The following is an 18645-nucleotide window of genomic DNA, read 5'->3' as shown; positions in this document are numbered from 1 at the left end:
GTTACCATCACTCTCTCAGAGAGCGTTCCCTGGAACCAGGTACTCGCTCCTCGAGGGCCTACTTCATTCCAGTTCCTGGGCTGCCTCTAAGAGACTATTGTGTGAGTGTTACCATCAAGGTTCTGTTCCTGAACTCTGCATACTCTGCCTACTCACTATATTCAGTTTCTCTACAGCTCAGCCTCCAGGGGTCGCTGTTCCAGTATCTGAGGGACTACAGCCCAGCCGGGCACTTCCAGCTCACTACTGCCACCTCTGGTGGTTCCATATACTGTTTAATAAAAGAACTAGTGTGTGTCTGTCTCCATACTCTGAGCCTGACCGGTGGTCCCTCTTGGGATCTTCCCCCGGGGGTGTGGTCATCTGCCACCGGCCCAAGGATCCACCCACAACTACCACGAACACTAATAGTGATTGTTCACATCAGATAAGTGAGAACCAATCAATGACTTTGTTCATTTCCCCTGGTGCATTTGTATTGAATTTGTATATATAAATCTTCCAGGGGGTTTTATATGGTTTTCTTTGAGTGATATTTATGATTATTTCTATACATTTTATCTCTTTTACCTGTTCCTTGCCATCAATTTCTTCAGGGAGAAAATGAAAAATATTGGAGAATATTTTATAATGAGATCTTCAGCAATTTATTCATGTAATGCTTGTGGGGTTTTCTTTATTTGATATCTAACAGGGTTATATGTTTTTGTGTGTTTTGACATATTTCTCTGTTTTGTCTGTGCCTTAAGATATTTATTAATTAATTGTACTAAGAGTAAAGATGGCAGATTGCTAGCATTTTGGATAACTTATTTAAATGTTAACAAGGAATGTCAGTTACAAAAAATAGTATAGATTCAGTTTCTTGAGCTAAAACATTTTAACACCCTCAGTCTCAAAGCCTTTATTTTTTTTCTTGGTAGACTAATCTTTTTTTTTTTTTTTTTTTTTTTTACAGATCTCATTTGTAGCCTAATTGTATTAACTTAAAGAATTAGTGGAATGAGTTGTAACCATCCTGTGACCCCCTTTCTTATAGTGTTTTCACTAATATTCGCTGATAAATCACTTTGTGCAGGTGGACCCTGGATAGCTGTGATTTAGGGTGAACCAGACACTCATTACGGTTTAATCTGATATTTTAAACCTAAGTGGAGTTTCTGTATGGCATTCACTGTCCTCATCATTCAAGGATAGTAAATGGTAGTGGCAGTTCTATCAGCACTGGCATTTTACAACAATCTGAGACTCTCTCAGGATTTTACATGACTCCAATATACCAAATTTTCACTTGGATTAGTTAATAAGAGAATTTCTTTCCTGGTACCCAGAAAATATAATAGCGATCTTATAATATTTTTTTCCCTTCATTCTGGAGTCTGTGACAGTTTTTCAACATTGGAAAGAAATCCAATGCAAAAAAAAAAGACAGAACTCGGCTTATCAAACTATCTTAAGGGCGCTTTCTGTTAGTACTCTAATTTATTTCTTGTTTGAAATGGGTAAAGAAAATGAGAACAAATCAGGATTTTATCAATTTTCAATCTGCAGCATTGCAGATTTCATGTTCCTTCATTGAATTGTGCTGTTGGTTTGATTTGACAGCATAAAAGTACTAGATTGACTGAGCTAGACATCAGATTCCATCAAAATAGGAATCATAAAACTGATAAAAAAAAAATTAGCAAAGATAAAAAAAAAAGGGGATCTATTGTACTAAAGACAGAAATTAAATATAACATAGACCAACAAAGTTTTTAAAACTCTGTTGGTCTAAGTCAATAGTTGTCTTCATGCACTGCTGGCTTAATAGGTCCCACAAAGTCATGCAAGAGAATAATCATAGACTCCGTTGAGATAATTTTGAAAGTATTTTGTCCATGTAATTTGGCTATCTGAAAATGGACCTAAAAGCACAAGCATTGATCCACAACACTTGTACTTTAGGCCCTTGAGATGAAGCATTTCTGAGGGCATGTTTAAATTGTGGGAGGAAAAATATGTGAGTAGAGGGCATTTTCAAATATTTGTGCACACTTTTTCTGCAAAAATCTATCTGCAGAAAATGCCTGTGCAAGTGACAGCATGCTCTGGCAAGTTTGAAAGTCAGAGAGTACTTGTATACTTTCTTTTGAAAATTGGTGCAGTGTCCAAGGGTAAAACTGTATAATAGCCCCTTGCATACATAATTCACTGATTTATACATGTAAATATCTTTGAAAATTCAGCCCTTAATGGCTAACTTTACAATTTTTTGTAAATAGATTTTTGAAACTGTTTTGATTATATATGAAAGAGAAAAAGCGTACTAAAAAGTCCTATACAGATTCATAAACAAAAATACAAAAAAATAAAAAATAGAAGCGCAACCATCACACAAATAGAAAGGGGAAAAAAGTGGCAGAAAGATAAAAGAAAACAATGTTGAACTTAATTTACCAAATCATGTAACAAAAATATCACTATATATAAACTATTAAAAGATCTAAATCTTTAATATAATAAACCATAAAATATAAAAATACAGCAGTGTAGACAGGAGCATAAAATGTGCCTGTCTTCTCTCCTGGGAAGGTGGCTGGGGCCCTTCTGCTGAGGAGGAGTCCTCGGCTCCCTGGAGGAATTGCTTCAGAAGGGGAGAGCAGCATTTTCCCAGTTGTGAGAACTTATAGAGAGAGTCTCAAAGAAGAGAAGTGTAACTCCCTGCTCATCATCTGCTGCTAGGTTGGAAAAAGAGTGTCCGGGGTAGACTGCCAGATTTGAAGGTCGGTTTCAGCTTGCTAATGAGTGAGAGAGAGAGCTGCATCCGGGAGAAGCAGGTACCAGGGAGTGATGCATTTGCTACTGCAACAGACTGACCTTATTTTTTTCCTGCTGGGCTTTCATTTTTCCTTATTGAATGATGCACTAAGCAATAGTGTACTGTTGTCGATTTTGGTTTTCCCTATAGTCAGCGTCCAGTAAAGGATTCTTTATTTTCAACAACTACTGTGTGAATGTGTTTTTTTTGTTTGTTTTTCTTTTTACCCTGATTGCAGAAGAGCTCAAGGTGAGAAAAAAAAACAAACCCTTAAGTATCTTGAAAGATTGACGCTTTTGGGTAAGAAAAAAAGCCGGGAGCATGCATGGTTCCTGTATTGGCCCATGAAATACGTCCGTGAGCCTCTGTGCTCAGGTAGAAGTTGGGTATTATACTATCTGCATATAATATTGGGCCTGGGAAGTCCTTGATGTGCTCTCTCGGTGCAAACAGGCAATTACAAAGGATTCGTATGAATCGGCTACTGGTGACATTTGTGTTCTTAGAATAATAAGCATGTTTTTAGCCCATGGGTTTCTGGTCTTTCTCCTCTGTCAGAAAAGCAGGGCAGCACTTAGAGAAGATTGCCTTCTGTAGCAGAACATATTAACTTATGCAGAAGATTAGTAAGAAGACTGCTGATATAATTCTTCAGTACTCTTTAGTAATTGAAAGACCTTTTTAATCTGATGTTGAAATGTATAGTGGATGATGGAATCTCAGTGGAGGGACTAGGATTGTTTGCTTAAATTTGTTAATGTATTTTGTGGAGCTAAGGCTTATACTGTAAATATAGGCTACATCCTTTCAAGGTACGATTTTTTTTTCTCTTTGCTAGCTATAATTTTGCTTTCCAGTAAATTTTATGCAGTACTTTACTTAATTCATTTTTCCATCAAAGCACATATTTCAGAGAACTATACAGTACCTTATAATAGTCCTATCAAATTGGAGCTTGTCATTTTGTTCTTGCTCTAGAATGTGCTTTGTGTTTAAACTACATAAGAGCATAAGAGCTGCCATACTGGTTCAGACCAAGGGTCCATCAAGCCCAGCATCTGTTTCCAACAGTGGCCAGTCCAAGGCCTAGATTCATCAAATCATGGTAAATAAAACTGAAAAATAGTGCGTTTGTGAGCCGCGATAACAAGATGGGCATGGTTAGGGAAATTAAGGACATACCACATCGCGTATGGAATTATCCCAATATGTAATGCTCTAACACATCATGCATTATTCTATGCGTTGCGCATCATTTTACATATGGCGTGTAATTTTCTTTGTTTATATATACCGGCTTCCTGCAGCTGCCTCTTTGAGGCTGTGTCAGGCATTGGAGAGAGAGAGGAGAGGAGATGAGTTGGTTAGTTGGAGTTTAGGAGGCACTTTTCTTGAATTCCTGGGTGATTTGTCCTGTTTAGTGTTCTCATCTGTTTCGTTTTCCCTTTGGGGCAAATTTTAAAAGCCCTATGCGTATAAATCCAGCTGGATTTACGCGCGCCGAGCCTATTTTGCATAGGCCCGGTGACGCATGCAAGCCCCCGGGACGCGCGTATGTCCTGGGGCTCGAAAAAAGGGGCAGGGAGTGGGCGGTCCGGGTCATGGCGTGGCCACAGGCCTCCCTAGGGCCACTAGGCCGAGGGATTGTGCGCCGGCACTTGTTGTCTTCTTTGTTTCCACAGCTCTCGCCCAGCAAACCTCTGGACCCAGCTGTGAAACCCCAGGTACCAGCAGGGCAGCCCCTTTCAACTGGATGCTGAGACACAATGAAGCGAAGAAGAGGAGGAGGAGCAGCAGCAGCAGCAGCTGCTATTTCAAGCCCTTTGGTCACCCCTACCTCTTGACCCAGCCTAAACCTCTCTGGCTTTATGGAGGAAATTGCCCTGCCATGGGAAGAATAAGCCCAGTCACCACCTGCCTCCAGCATGCCTTGTGACCAGCGGGATGTCCAAGAGAGCCAGCTAATCCCCTGAGCCCAGTGATGCACGCATCGGAGGCACAAATGGCACCTCAGTGACCACCCTCACTATCTGCAGCAGTGGATCCTACAATACAGGCCACATTGAGAGATGGCTTGGCCTACATCTTCACCATATACAGGCAGAGATGGTGCGATCAAGGAGGGCTCAGATCAGCCACATTAACGCTGTGCAACAGCAAACAGCAGTTCTTACACAAGGCTTAACCACCTTATCCACTTCAATCAATAATTTGACCACAGCGGTGAACCAACTCATTCAGAGTTTGGCAGAGCCTGCACCTGTGCCATCCTCATCCTCCCAGGAGTCCACACCACGCAGCAGTCTCCAACTCTCAAGATGGCCCAGGGCTAGGACCAAATGAAAAGCCACACTCACCCACCAAAAAGCTCAGGGAGGAAAAGGCCCATGAAGCACACAGTTGAAAAGGCTCCAAAAAATGCACTCAAAGATGATCTGTCCAAACAAGCCAGGTCAAACCTCGTACAGAGTTCCTGTGCTGGCTAGATAGAAGAAGACTGCTGGGCCCATCCTTAATACAGAGTTCCTGTGCCAATTAGCTGGAAGAAGACTGCTGGGCCTGCTCTGTCTACAGAGTTCCTGTGCCGGCTAGATGGAAGAAGTCTACTGGGCCCGATCTGATGACAGAGGTCCTATGCCGACTAGATGTAAGAAGACTGCTGGGCCCATCCTGTTTACAGAGTTCCTGTACCAGCTTGATCATGTGGATGGTCTATTGTCTGCCTATCATCTCATTATGTTGCTGCCTCCATGCTGCTGTCTCATCTCCTGGGGCTACTGCTGTCTCATCTCATCTCATCCTGCTGCTGTCCTCCGTACTGCGCTCTCCGGTTCTGTTCCTGCTACCTCCATGCTGTTCTCTCCAGTCCTAGGCCTGCTACCTCCATGCTGCGTACTGTGGTTCTGGTCCCGCTGCTTGCAACTTGAACTTTGATGCCATGGTCCTTTGGCAGTCCCTTTTCAATGCACTCTTTCAACGTGGACTGTCTGGGCCTTCTCTTGCCATCACATTGTTTGCTGGTATCAGCTCTAATATTAGAGCTGTTACGGTAGTTATTGGGTTTCCACTTCTACTTTCTAGGTTCTTTGCTGTAATCATTTTGTTAGAGGATAACACTCTGTGTTGTCTATGACCCTTATTGGCATACGTGATTTATAAGGTCATGGAAGCATTCAAATAATGTACGCCAATAAGGGATATAGACAACACAGAGATCAGACAAAGTTTATAGCTATTTACTGATCAACAACCCAAGTAGAGTTTCTGTGAAGCAGAGTGGCCCCAGGAACAGAGAAAGTAGAAACAGAAGGACTCTAGCAGCTGAAGAAGACATTTCAGGATTGCATGAGTCTGTTTGATGAAAGGGAGAATGCTGTGAGTGCATCAGAAAGAAAGAAACCGTATACCATTTCCTGTTTGTGTCTTCAAGGTGAGTCAGCCGATAATCCACTCAGAGACGGCCAGTATATTGGAGCCATGTCAGCTGCAGCCTGGGTGCTTTTATCTTTTCCTGTGGAGAAAAAAAACTATAAGCCAGCAATGGAAGGGTCTCTCAGTGACTGCAGTGGATGGATTTCAAGGCAAGAAATATAAAAACAAATTTCATACGACACCAGCATAACTTGTAAGGGAGTGGACACACATTTTGTTGTGCTTAACCAAGATGTTCAGCCCTCACTGCATACGGTAATCAGGGCCCCACTGTTAGAACTGGAGTTTTGTTTTCATCAATGTTAGTTGTGCACAGCCTAAAGTAGACAAATATATTGTGTGTGTGCGATTCCTTGACTCAAAACGTTTACTATCTTCTGTGTGCACAACAGTTTCCATTTTATTTGATGCCTGCATACTTGTGATAAGTTTTGCTAATCTGTTTATGTCCCTGTGGCAGTGAAGTCTTTCTGAAATTTGCAAACTAATAATACCTCTCTAATTGTGCCATATATCATGCAAAAGGTTACAGAACATGGGGTGGTGGCATTGTATTGGGGGGGGGGAGGGGGGTTTGGAGGGAAAATATGTGTGCCAATCACCTGTGCCAGAGCAGGAAAAACCACACTGTCTCCAGCCTTTTCAAATGCAATTTCAAGTTTTACTCTCATACACAGTACTTTCACAAAATGGTAGACTGCCTTATCTCAGGACACTGGTACTTACAACCTTCAGAGGGGGTCAGGAGCAGCTTTCTCCTGGAGACACGGGGGAGGGGGGGCCTCCTGAACCCAGCTGGTCCCGTCCTCAGGATTCTCCCTGTTGTTGCCCACACAGCACATATTGCTCCTTTGCTTGCACTGACCAGGAGAGAGACTTGAGAATGATGAACTGAAGGTAGCAAAACACTGTGACAAGGAAGTGGCTGGAGCCAGAAGAACTTTGGGATGCATAGAGAAAGGTACAACCTGCAGGAAAAAGGTCATTGGTGAGGCTTCACCTAGAGTGCTGTGTTCAGTTCTGGAGACTGCATCGAAGAAAGGATAGAGAGAGGCAACCAAAATGGTGTGGGATCTGCATCGGATGGCATATAAGATGAAACTTAAGGATCTAAAAGAGTATACTCTGGAGAAGAGGAGAGATGGGGGTGTGATACAGACTTTTACATACCTGAAAGGAGGTAATAATGCACAAGAAGCAAACCTTTTTCAGTGGAAAGTTCTAGAACGAAGGGGTGTGATATAAAGCTCCACGGGGGTAGACTCCAAAATCAAAACATATTTTCCCATGGAAGGAGTGGTGGATGCCTGGATTGCTTTCCCAATGCAGATGGTGGAGATGATAATGATACCAGAATTGAAAATCACAAAATATCCCTAGGATGGTAAGATGATAATGAAGCACTGTGGTAACCTTCATGGAGCGACAGCTACAACCCTAAACAGAAGGCATGGGGTAACTTGCATGGTGAGGCAATTATAAACTAAACAGAAGACCTGAGGGTGACCTGCACGGAGCAGCAGTTATAATCCTAAACGGAAGAGCTGGTGGTAAACTGCACAGATTGGCAATTACAACCCTGAACGGAAGAAGTGGCGGTAACTGTCACAGAGTAGCAATTGCTGGTCAGACTGGATGGGCCATTTGTGTCTTTTTCTGCTGTCATTTACTGTTATGACCACAGTCGCTTTTACTATTGCAGGATAAACAGACCTGGAACTCTTTTACCTGCTCCTGGAGTGCTAGGGGCATTATTATTTTGCTTACTTCCTACCCTCCCTGTCTTCCTGGGGGTGGGAGGGGGTTAGAGGCGAGATGCTTTGGAAGACAAATTTGAGCTTTTATTTAGGAGATTAAGATCCACAACTTCCATGACAGCATTCTCAGCTGCTGTCAGTGCCATGCACAGGACCCCAGAGGCAAGTGAGCTCCAGAGTCTCTCAGCGTGGCTGCCCAGTGCAGGGAGGAAAGCTTTAGATTATTTAGGAACTGGGCACCATCTTTGGGAAGAGGGAGCCTATTCCAGTGGGATGGGCTTCAACTTATCCATGGTGGAACCCTGTTCCTGGCATTAACAATTAAAAAGGAGACAGAGCAACTTTTAAAGTAGATAATTAGGGAAAGCCAACAGACACTTAAAAAGCTCATAGCCTGGATTGAGGTGGCTTCAAAAGATACCCTTAAAGTTTCAGGGAGTTCGATACGATTTTTTTTTTGTACCCTCTCAACTCACCTCTTTTCTGAGTAGTAAGTACTGTCTAAACCGATTCCCCGACGGGGAGCCAGGAAAATATAGAGTCAAGCCATGAATCAGTAGCAGGATTTATACCACCTTGTGCATACATAACATGAGATAGATTTCGAAGGTGTTGGAAAACATATGACATATTATGTTCGTAAGCTGCGGTAGGAATATAGGTACAAAAAGCAGTACCAATGATAACACAGTACTGATTAGCTGCTTAGAAGTTTTGGCTATGGTGCAATTTGATTCTTATTTTCTTGCTTTAATTTTTCTTTATATTGTGAACAGGATCCCTCCTTTTATTTTTTTGGACTTGTAGAATTTCTTGAGTTTGTCTTATTTTTCTTTTAGGATTGAAATATTAAATTTAGTTCTTTCTCAGACAATCTCTTTCATCTTACAAGTACATTGCTTGTTAAGTTTATTTGATAATACATACAAAGTTTAAAAAGATAGTTAAAACAGAGAAATCTGAACTTCCAGATAGGAGGTAGTAAAAGCTGAAGATTGGAGAGTTACAGACAGATTTTAAAAGGGTTACGCGCATAAGTTATGCGCGTAACCTTTTTTAAATCCCCCTGCGCGCGCCGATCCTATTTTGCATAGGCTTGGCGGCGCGCACAAGCCCCAGGACGCGCGTAAGTCCCGGGGCTTCGCTAGGGGGGCGTGTCGGGGCCGACGCATCATTTGGGGTGTTCCGGGGGGCGGACGGGGGCATGGTGCCGGCCCGGGGGCGTTTGTGAGAGAGGCAATTGAACCACTAGATATGCAGGCCGTAAAAGCAGCCTCAGAAAAGACAAAGCCATCAGAGAAATACTAAATGATTTCTTTGCTTTATCCTTTATTCAAAAGGATGTAGAGGACCAGGACCTGATGGTATTCACCTTTGAATTTTGAAAGAATTCAAATATGCAAATGCATATTTGTTCCTGGTAATCTGTAACATATCAGGAAAATCTGCCACTGTTCCTGAAGACTGGAGAGTATCCAATGTAAAAATATATGGAATATATTTATACAAGAATTTCAATTTGGCCTGTAAATTTTATTCCCAAGAAAAATTAAATTATGGTACCTTTTTGAGGAATTTTTGTTCTTTTTTTTGCAATATCAACTTGATTATAGCACACAATATTCTAAGTGCTCTGCACTGAGGCTAGATTTTTTTTCTTTATGTTGCTAAAACAGCTTTCCTTCAGGATGGTTTTACATCCTATGATTACTCTGTGCTTTCTTAATGTTTACTAAGTTGTTTTTAACGACAGATGACATGCAATGACATCTGAGCAAAATACATTTTAATAGTCTGTCTTTCTGCACTGTGTATAGAATTGCTTCTTTTCTTTTGCCCGTAGCACAACCATTGATGGTGGTTATAATTTGAAAGTGGCTGCTATTCAGTGATTTCTTAAAGCATATCAAGTAATTTTTCTTCCATTTCACTTCTAATTTTAAAGGGACTTTCAACCATAACATACAAGATATTTTTTGTTTGTTATATTTATTTATTTTTTTGCTTACAGCTATAAACTCATACAGTACTTATCTTCCTTTCTCAGGTGAATGGTATGAATTTGTCTTTCTTTAAAGCATTTAAAAGAAAATGACATTACAAAAGATAACATTTTAAGCTTCATATGTTGGGATAAATACTGATCAGCTTGGCTGAGGTGAAATTGCTTAATGTCTCCCGAGGGGAGAAGACTGTGAAGAAGTTACCAACTCCGTATAGAACTGCGAGTTCACCACGGAATAGCTAAATTGAGGGAACTGACAATTATGTAACCCAGTAGTTAATACCCTTAAAGAAATACCCTTTTGGGCCCTTTTAAATGTTACTAGTACCATGATCATGCTATCAGAGTATCACCAGATCGTATTGAACCAACTTTTATTACTACTACACATCTATTTTTAGAGTTAAATAGAATGTATTTTATATTTTTTTAAAATATTTTTTCATTCAAAGTATAATTGACTAAACTCAAAAGAAATGGCAAATTTCTGCGCAGATATTCAAAGAATGTTATACCCTATAAAGAAATTAGGAAACGATCCATTCCATGATTTTAAGTAGTCCACAGTAGTCATACTTTATCTTTTCACTTTTATTGTCTTATTTTGACTGAAAGTTTATTTATAAATAAAAACTAATGTACTGCTTTACCAGAGATGCCTAGTGGCCAGGTTTAAGACTGGAGATTTTAGACCAGTCCTGGATTTCTGGCAACCTGATGCATTCTGGTACTCATAGCACCGATTTCAATTGATAGAAGCAAGGGCAGCAAATACTATAATGCACTGGAATGTAATTCAAAATCCAGACTGACCTAAAGTCTCCCATCTTGGACTGGGTCACTCAGCAGCTGTAGTTTTACTGTTCATGCTAAAATGAAGAAAATACTCTGTAAAGCACAGGAAGACGTTAACAAACAGAAAAAAAAATAATCCTGAAATATTCTAATTTTAATATTGGCTCCAATTCCAGTATTAAAATTAATTAAAACTTCCATGGTCTATTGCAGCAGCTGATGTTAAGGCACTCACTGTACATACTGGACATTATTGTGATCGTTCAAACAAGTACAAAGTATGCTTTATTTTGCATACTTTGCACTTGCTTTAAAGCAGGTACAAAGTCCATGGGTACTTTTTTTCACCTGCTCTCCATGCCTGCCTACCCAGAATTTTCAAAGGAAAGCAACATGGGGAATTTCCCTTCGAAAATTAGCTTGCAGATCTGTGGATGAATATTTTTTTAATTTTTTGGGTATGGGGGAGGTGTTTGTTTCGTAGATTCATGTTGATTTGATCTGCATTATTATGTGAGTTTTATTATTGTTTTAATGTATGGTGCATTATTCTTCAGTGCTCTGGCCAGATCTGGTTATCTGTTGAGCGGGATAGAAGAATTAATAATAAATAAATATATAACTCTCTTGCAGCGCTTGCCTTTTTGCTTAAACAAAATTGTGCGTTGACATTCAGCACGCTTGCCATTATTGGAAATGTTTGTCCTCATATATTTATACATATTTCTCAAAAGACAGATATTGCAAATAGAAATTCAGTTTCCAGTTCTTCTGTGTGTTGAGTAGATTAAACTAGTACTGGGAAGAAGGTGCAACAAGGTTTAAGACTAGATCCTTGGCATCTGGCAGGTGGAAGCCAAGCAATCCTAAATTCTCGACAAATGGAACTGGGATGGCTGCATTGGCCAATGAGAGATTAGAGATCCATGTTTTCCAGTCTGGGTGCCTGAAAGAGAGAACAAACGTCAGATCGCTCTCTTTCCTGCTAGAAAGTTTCAAGATAAGACGCTCAATGCTTTAGTGGTTAATTCAGACACTGAAGTATGAAAATGTTTTTCGTGTTTGATGCAAAAAGAAGTTCTGAAAGGAAGATTAGCGGTTTTAACCGAAAGGTTAGTCGCCTTGGGAAATTCAGCTGTCTGGAAAGTCAGAGTACGGTAATAGAAGGTCCTGCTCAGGCTGATTGCACCATTCACGCTGAGACTTCTAATCCTTTCCTCTGCTGGATTCTAACCTGATTGATGGCACTGATTATGATGGCTTAATAAATCTCATTGTCGCTTTACCAGAACATTTGGGATAATTTGTATGCTATAGGTACCCCCCTCAGTTTATGGCACAATTGACTCACCTAATAACTGGGGGGGCAGAAGGATCATTATTTCTATTTAAAAGAAAAAAAAAAGTTTCAGAAGCAGTTTTTAAGTTAATGCTGCCTTTTTTAGGTAATGAAGTAAGGCTAGACCTTGGTTTCTCTCACAGTTTGGTTTGAGTCCTTTATATTCCGGCATTAAGTCAAGAAACAAAAAAAACTGGAATCCTTTGTGGATTTAAAGTGTGGTAAAGTGATGTATACTGCGCAGGAATGTAGAGGTCCTTATTCAGCAGGCTAAAGATAGCCGGATAACTCGTCCCATATATTCATATAGCAGCCTAAAGTTATCCGGCTACATATTGCCGGGTAACTAAAAAGCCCTAACTGGCAATGTTTGAATATAGCAGGGTTAGTTTTTGAGTTATCTGTCCTTGTGTGGCCAGATAACTTGCTACTTAACCGAATATCTTGAAAAGATATCCGGCTTAGTAGCGCTGTCATTACCAACTAAAACTAAAGAAAACGAGAAGCTGCCGAGTGCCCTCCCTACTCCCAACGCATAATACAAGTCAGGCTGTGCATCCCAACCCCCAAACCTTTTAAATGAGCAGCGAATTGCCCAGTATTGTAGGCCGGGCCCCATCTCCCTGCCCCCCCCCCCCCCATCCTCGCTGATACCTTTTTCATCTCAGCCGGGAGCGAGGGACCCTCTGCCCGCATCCGGCGCCTCCACCGCTGCTCTGACAGAGGCAGCGCTGGAAGCGTAAACGTGAACGTAAGCTTACGCTTCCAGCGCCGCCTCTGTCAGAGCAGCGGTGGAGGCGCCGGATGCGGGCAGAGGGTCCCTCGCTCCCGGCTGAGATGAAAAAGATACAAGTAAGTAGGAATTGGCAAGTAAGTAAGTAGTTATCTGGCTACAGTTTAACCAACTAAACAGCGGAATGAGTTATCTGTCTAAATGACTTTTGAATATTGACCTCATTTTAATTTGTGTGTTTTTCCATGGCCATGTGTGTGCCCTGTCTGTCCTCTACCACACTATCATTATTCCCTGTGCAATTCGTAGGAGAAAGGGGATCTATTTATTTATTTCTAGCATTTCTAGCTCGCTGATCCACAAATCTCAGCGAGTAACAGAAAATATACAACCAAACAGCAATTAACAACTAAACATAGCACACAGTACAGTAAAACAAAGCCAAAATGAAACATAAAGTGGCTGCTTGAGAGAGCCCTACACTGCAGTCAGTGTTGTCTTTTGGCCAAAGCCATGGCAAACATATGTTTTAAGTTGTTTCCTAAAGTAAAGCAGGTTGTTTTCAGCTCTGAGCTCTTCAGGCAGTTTATTCCAGTTCCTAGCAGCAACATACATTTTCTGCTAGGACCTGGGTGAGCAGGTTTAATGTTAGGTTCTTCAAGGAGGTGCGGAGACGATGAGATTCATGTATGAACTGAAACAAAACTGTATACTGTACTCTGAAAATGTTTACTCCAAACTTCCTGTACAGTAGACAGTGACTGCCCACTAACCAATGAAGTTTGTATACCAGTATGTCAGCAAGCTGACAGACAGAAAATTATTAGCTTTCAAGCTTTCTTTGATTCTAGCTTCATTCTCCGCCATCTCAGTCCTCTCTTCTGATTATTTTATTGCCTTTTCATTTTTCTCCCTCCTGGAACACTTGTTTTTATGTATCCTTTTTTATTCTTTCCTCCTCTTTCTTTTGCCTTCACCCTGTTGTAGCCTCTTTTTACACCATTTGCATCTCATTCCTTCTCCGGTTTTCATCTTCCAGTGGTTCCTCGGCTTTTTCTTTCCTGTTCCATATGCCTGTCAAGTTATTGCCTCTTTTTTCCTACTCCTCCTCTTTAGATACTCCTTTCCTCCCCCATGCTAGTTTCCCTCCACTCTCATCTTCACCACTTAAGGCTGGTTTTAAGAGATTCCCTAGTGAAGGAGCTCCAAACTCTGGGTAACCTCTCCAGTTCTGATCAGGGATTTCCCCTTCCTTTGCTACACAGGCTTCTCTTCTTCAAGTATCATCTATTTGCAGGAAAACTGCACTGCCTTGCACTATGATGTATTCAGGGCGTCACTTTCTTCCTGTCAGCAGATGAGATAAACTGGGCCATCCAGTCTGGCCAGTTGAGATTCTTTGGGTAGATGACCATATAAATGTCCACATGCAACCCATCACCTGCTCCCCCTTTCCTCTAGCTCCATTTTGTCTTTTACTTGACTTCTCATGCCCTTTCCCAGAAACTCCTTCCATATCAGCCTCAAGCATGCCCAAAATCTAAGTGCTGTCCTCCACCATTTCTGCTGATAGGGCCTTATCATTTTCAAGTTTGATTTGTACTTAATTCAACACTCAGGTCCTTTCTATTTCTTATTACCAACCTTTAGATTAGAATCTAGAGCCACCAAAATTGTAGTGAGACACTTTTCCAAAACATCCAAGCTCCCCCTGTCCTTTTAGGGTTGGATTTTACTGGCTGCTGTGGCCACTGATGGGTGGCTAGCTAGCTAGATTCAGCTTCCCCTCAAGGGTGACAGTAATCCACCATCATCATCAAATATTGTTGCTGCAGGTAACAATGATTGCAGATTATGAATAATAATTTGACATTTGTTGTCTTTACAAAGACATTCAAATGACTAAAGAGCTGTTCTCTCCTCAGTTTCCACAAAGGAAAGGAGCAGACTATCACCAGAGCAACTTTATTATGAGAAGTAGTTGCTGCAATTGAGTCAAAAAAGATGGGATAAACCCAGAAACAACCACTTGGTGGGCTGAATGGAAAACGCACCAGTCATCAAGTAGCACCTTTGTCTCTTACACAAATGAAGCAGGATGGGGGAAATCAAAGAATGAGCGGGGCATGAGTGAGATATGGGCGTTCCGTGACTTTAACCTGAATTCTGCGCGTCCATATAAATTTGTGTGCACAGGTACGCGTGACCAGGCTCTTTTATACCATGCATGTACACGTGTATGTTATAAAATGGCCACCTCTCTGGACACGAGCCGTCATATGCGCACGCGTGTGCGCTCGTGTGCCAGTATTAAAGATACTGTCATTATGCACAAGATACCAGGGCCCGTTTCCTAAAATAAACAGGGATTGGCGAATTTAAAAAATGCACTTGCTGGGCATGTTTTTACATAGGCTACTGCTGACTTCTTGACCTTGTTATTTGTTTATTCTTGTAACTAGGCGCACAGAGACCCATAAATAAGGAGACAGCCAATGAAAATGCCAAATGTTATCTCTAGTTAATGAGCTGCTCCCCCATATGACACTTTTTAACCTAAATTGTAACATTTACTGTTTCTGCGTGGTAACTCCCATTACCGCGCAATATCTCAAGGTACCACATGGTAGATTCACGTTTACTGTGTGGTTATAGCGTTTTCATTCAGTAACACGAAATATGGATTTAGAACAAAATTTCGGGGAATTTTCTTTCGTTTTCCAGATCCCCCAAAATGAGACGAAAGACAATTTTGGAATGATTGTCTATTTCGTAAAAAACCGACTGCCTTTCCCTAGATTTTACCATGGCCTTTCCATGTAGTAGCCTTCTTGGAAGCCTGATGCTGTTGTACCACTGCTCCTTGCAGGTTACCCATTTCTGTTAAGATTCTTGTCTGCCACTGATGATAGTGAGAGAGAGAAAATTGTTAAATACCATCTAATTCCGTGCCAGTCTGGTACTGCATTATAATAACAAGACTTGTTTACTCACTTTTATCTATTCCTGGTAAATTGCTCCCTGATGTCGTTAGTAGTACCCCCCTTGAGGGAAGGATTTTTATATAGATGCACTTTAAACAACCAGGAAACAAAATACATTGTTTCTACCAGTCCAGAGCTTTTAGCAATATGTGAAATCAGGATAGCTGGAAAAAAAAAAGTTAAGCTATTTTTAATCTTGAACTATAAAAAATAAAATGACTTCTGTTATTTTTGTAACTTATAATCGGTTTCAGAAAAAGTATGCAGTCTAAAGCATCCTGATTGAAAAAAGGTAGGAAGAGAAATCATTGAAACATGCATTAATCAGCAAAGGATGTAAAATATGCCTTTTTAATGCGACATTGCCAGACTCTGTTTATTTATTTATTTTTGATAGTTTCCTCCTGCTCCTTTGGACTTCCAGCTCAGTCAGTCCTGGGGCTGGGATCGGCCACCATGAGCCTTCATTCACAAATACCAAGCTCGTTCTTCCTCTGTTTTGTATCACCGTCCAACTCACTTTGGCCCTGTCATTACAATTACAGTCCTCAGCCAGGGTCCATGCACCAGAGCAATCGTGGGCCCTGAATCTGGCCCTTAGGGTTTCACCATTGTGCAATAACATGGACTCCCTCTCCCTCCCAGGGTCTGCCTCCTCAGCATTCCCAGCCCAGAAGCCCTGAAATGGGAATCAAATCCAAGTCTCTTTGCACAGCAGCCTTGATGCTGAGCCTTCCAGGCTAGCTTTTTTTTTTGGGTTGCTTCTTTCTCTTTCTTTTCTTTGTATCCGGCTGTGCTGATCATTTCCACCTTGTCTAACTTTTCTGTAGAAACTTGTTCAGGGTAAAAATAAACTGAATGTGCTGCTGGTGCTTTGTTCTCATGGCTGTATTTTCATCCCTGTCATTACTTAACAGTGTTGTGCCTTTCTTGGGTTTCAGATGATGTTGCACCGTATTTCAAGACGGAGCCTGGCCTACCGCAGATCCATCTTGAGGGGAATCGTCTGGTTCTCACCTGCCTTGCAGAGGGCAGCTGGCCATTAGAATTCAAATGGCTACGTAACAACAGTGAGATCACAGCCTTCTCCAGCGAATATAGGTAATTGTCCTTTTATATAGTTTTGTTTTCATTAATGCATTTATGATGCCTGTTTGCCTAGTCAGCTGTGTATGTCTGAGACTATAGTACTGATTATTTATGAGACTTGGAGGAAGAGGGAAGTACACCGCATTTCTGTAAGATTTTTCCTGGAAGATAAACAAGTTGAGGGTTATAGCAAGGTGAATTAACAATGGTTTAGGAGAGATGGAAGGAAAGATATTGAATTTCTGTAGGTTCCCATATTGTCAACTGGGTAAAGGCTTACATTGTAGCATCTGGCCATTTAATCAAATTTCAGGAGGTTTTTAGTGGGGAGGGGGCCGGGGGGATAGGGAGTAAGCAATATATTTTATTGATCTGTCAAAATGAAAGGTAGATGCTGAATCTAACAAGTGTCTATCTTAGCTAGGATAATGGTTGATTCTTCACACTGCAAAGGGTGAGATTCTAGTTTGTGAGAAGTCACAGGATTAATTATATTAAGAAGTTAAATATTTTTGGCTTGAGCAAGAAACAGTGGTGCTCTGAGAAATCAGTTCATAAAATGAGATGCAGCTTTCAACTTATGAATCTGGATTATAATACTAAACTGCTGAACAATTTTAATCTATAGCCAATAAAGGTTTTGATAAAACAATATTAACGGTTGCAGTAATGGCCTTGCCAGGAGGGGGACTGGGGGGTAATTAGGGCAATTGATCCAGATGCTGGGCTTTTGGGGGGCATCATTTGTAGCTGCTAGGAGGTAAAACGCTACAATCATTGGCATAATTTTGCTGCTGTGGTGTGGAGGATGATGGTGAATTCAAATACTGCCAGTTTGGGACAGTTCATCATAGGACAATAATGATTTATGAATCGCCTGCATTTGGATAACTTAGCCAGAGATAGTTACATAAGAACATAAGACTTGCCATACTGGGTCAGACCAAAGGTCCATCAAGTCCAGAATCCTGTTTCCAGGAGTGGTCAAGTCAGATCACAAATACCTGGCAGGATCCCAACGGGTAGAGAGATTCCAAACTGCTTATCTCAGAACAGATCCCTGGGGTACTCCACTATTCACCTTTTTCCATTGCGAAAATTTACCATTTAGCCCTGCTTTCTTTTTTCTGCCTTCTTCTGGGGTCCTGTACGTGGAACGGGAAGCATTTCTGAGAATGCTACCCTGGAGTTTCTGGATTTCTACCAAAAACCCTAAATTTGGCTTTCAGAACCTCCCTCCTGCACTTTCCTATGTCATTGGTACCCACATATACCAAGTCAGCCAGCTCCTCCCCAGCACTATCTATAATCGTATCTATGTGATGCGTGAGGTCTGCCAGCTCACCAGGGAGGTAAGTTACCAAGTGATCCTCACATCCACTAGTCGCCCAGTTATCAACCTTCCTAATAATTGAATCACCAACTATAACGGCCATTCTAGCAATTCCCTCTTGAGCACATGCCCCTGGAGACTTATCCTCGGTGCGAGAATCGACTAAGTTAGCTGGATAACTTAACTCCTCCCCAAAATGTCCCCAGAATGCCTCTTTTTTTTTATCGGTCCAAATTAAAGCTAGATAATGACTTATCTAGTTATAATTCAGTTGGATAAGTGGCTGAATATGGCAACATTTACCATTTAGATAGATAACTTGTGAATTATCTGTCTGTATGGCTTTTGAATATAGATTTCTCTTTAATGGAGAGTCCC

General features: G+C 41.2%; 1 protein-coding gene across 2 annotated transcripts in view; it reads left to right on the top strand.

Annotated features, from left to right (window-relative positions):
* The window catches only part of SDK1 (sidekick cell adhesion molecule 1), a 728283-nt gene that overhangs the window by 255148 nt on the left and 454490 nt on the right, over window positions 1-18645 (top strand). For both annotated transcript variants that reach the window (XM_029576917.1, XM_029576918.1), the window contains exon 2: window positions 16787-16946. In XM_029576917.1, coding sequence (XP_029432777.1) covers window positions 16787-16946 — 160 coding nt within the window. The remainder of the gene's footprint in view (window positions 1-16786; window positions 16947-18645) is intronic.

This window comes from Rhinatrema bivittatum, chromosome 14 (assembly GCF_901001135.1).
Source record: "Rhinatrema bivittatum chromosome 14, aRhiBiv1.1, whole genome shotgun sequence".
Taxonomy (NCBI): Eukaryota; Metazoa; Chordata; class Amphibia; order Gymnophiona; family Rhinatrematidae; genus Rhinatrema; species Rhinatrema bivittatum.
The sequence above is the reverse complement of the archived record's forward strand: the minus strand, read 5'-3'. Positions and strand labels throughout refer to the sequence as shown.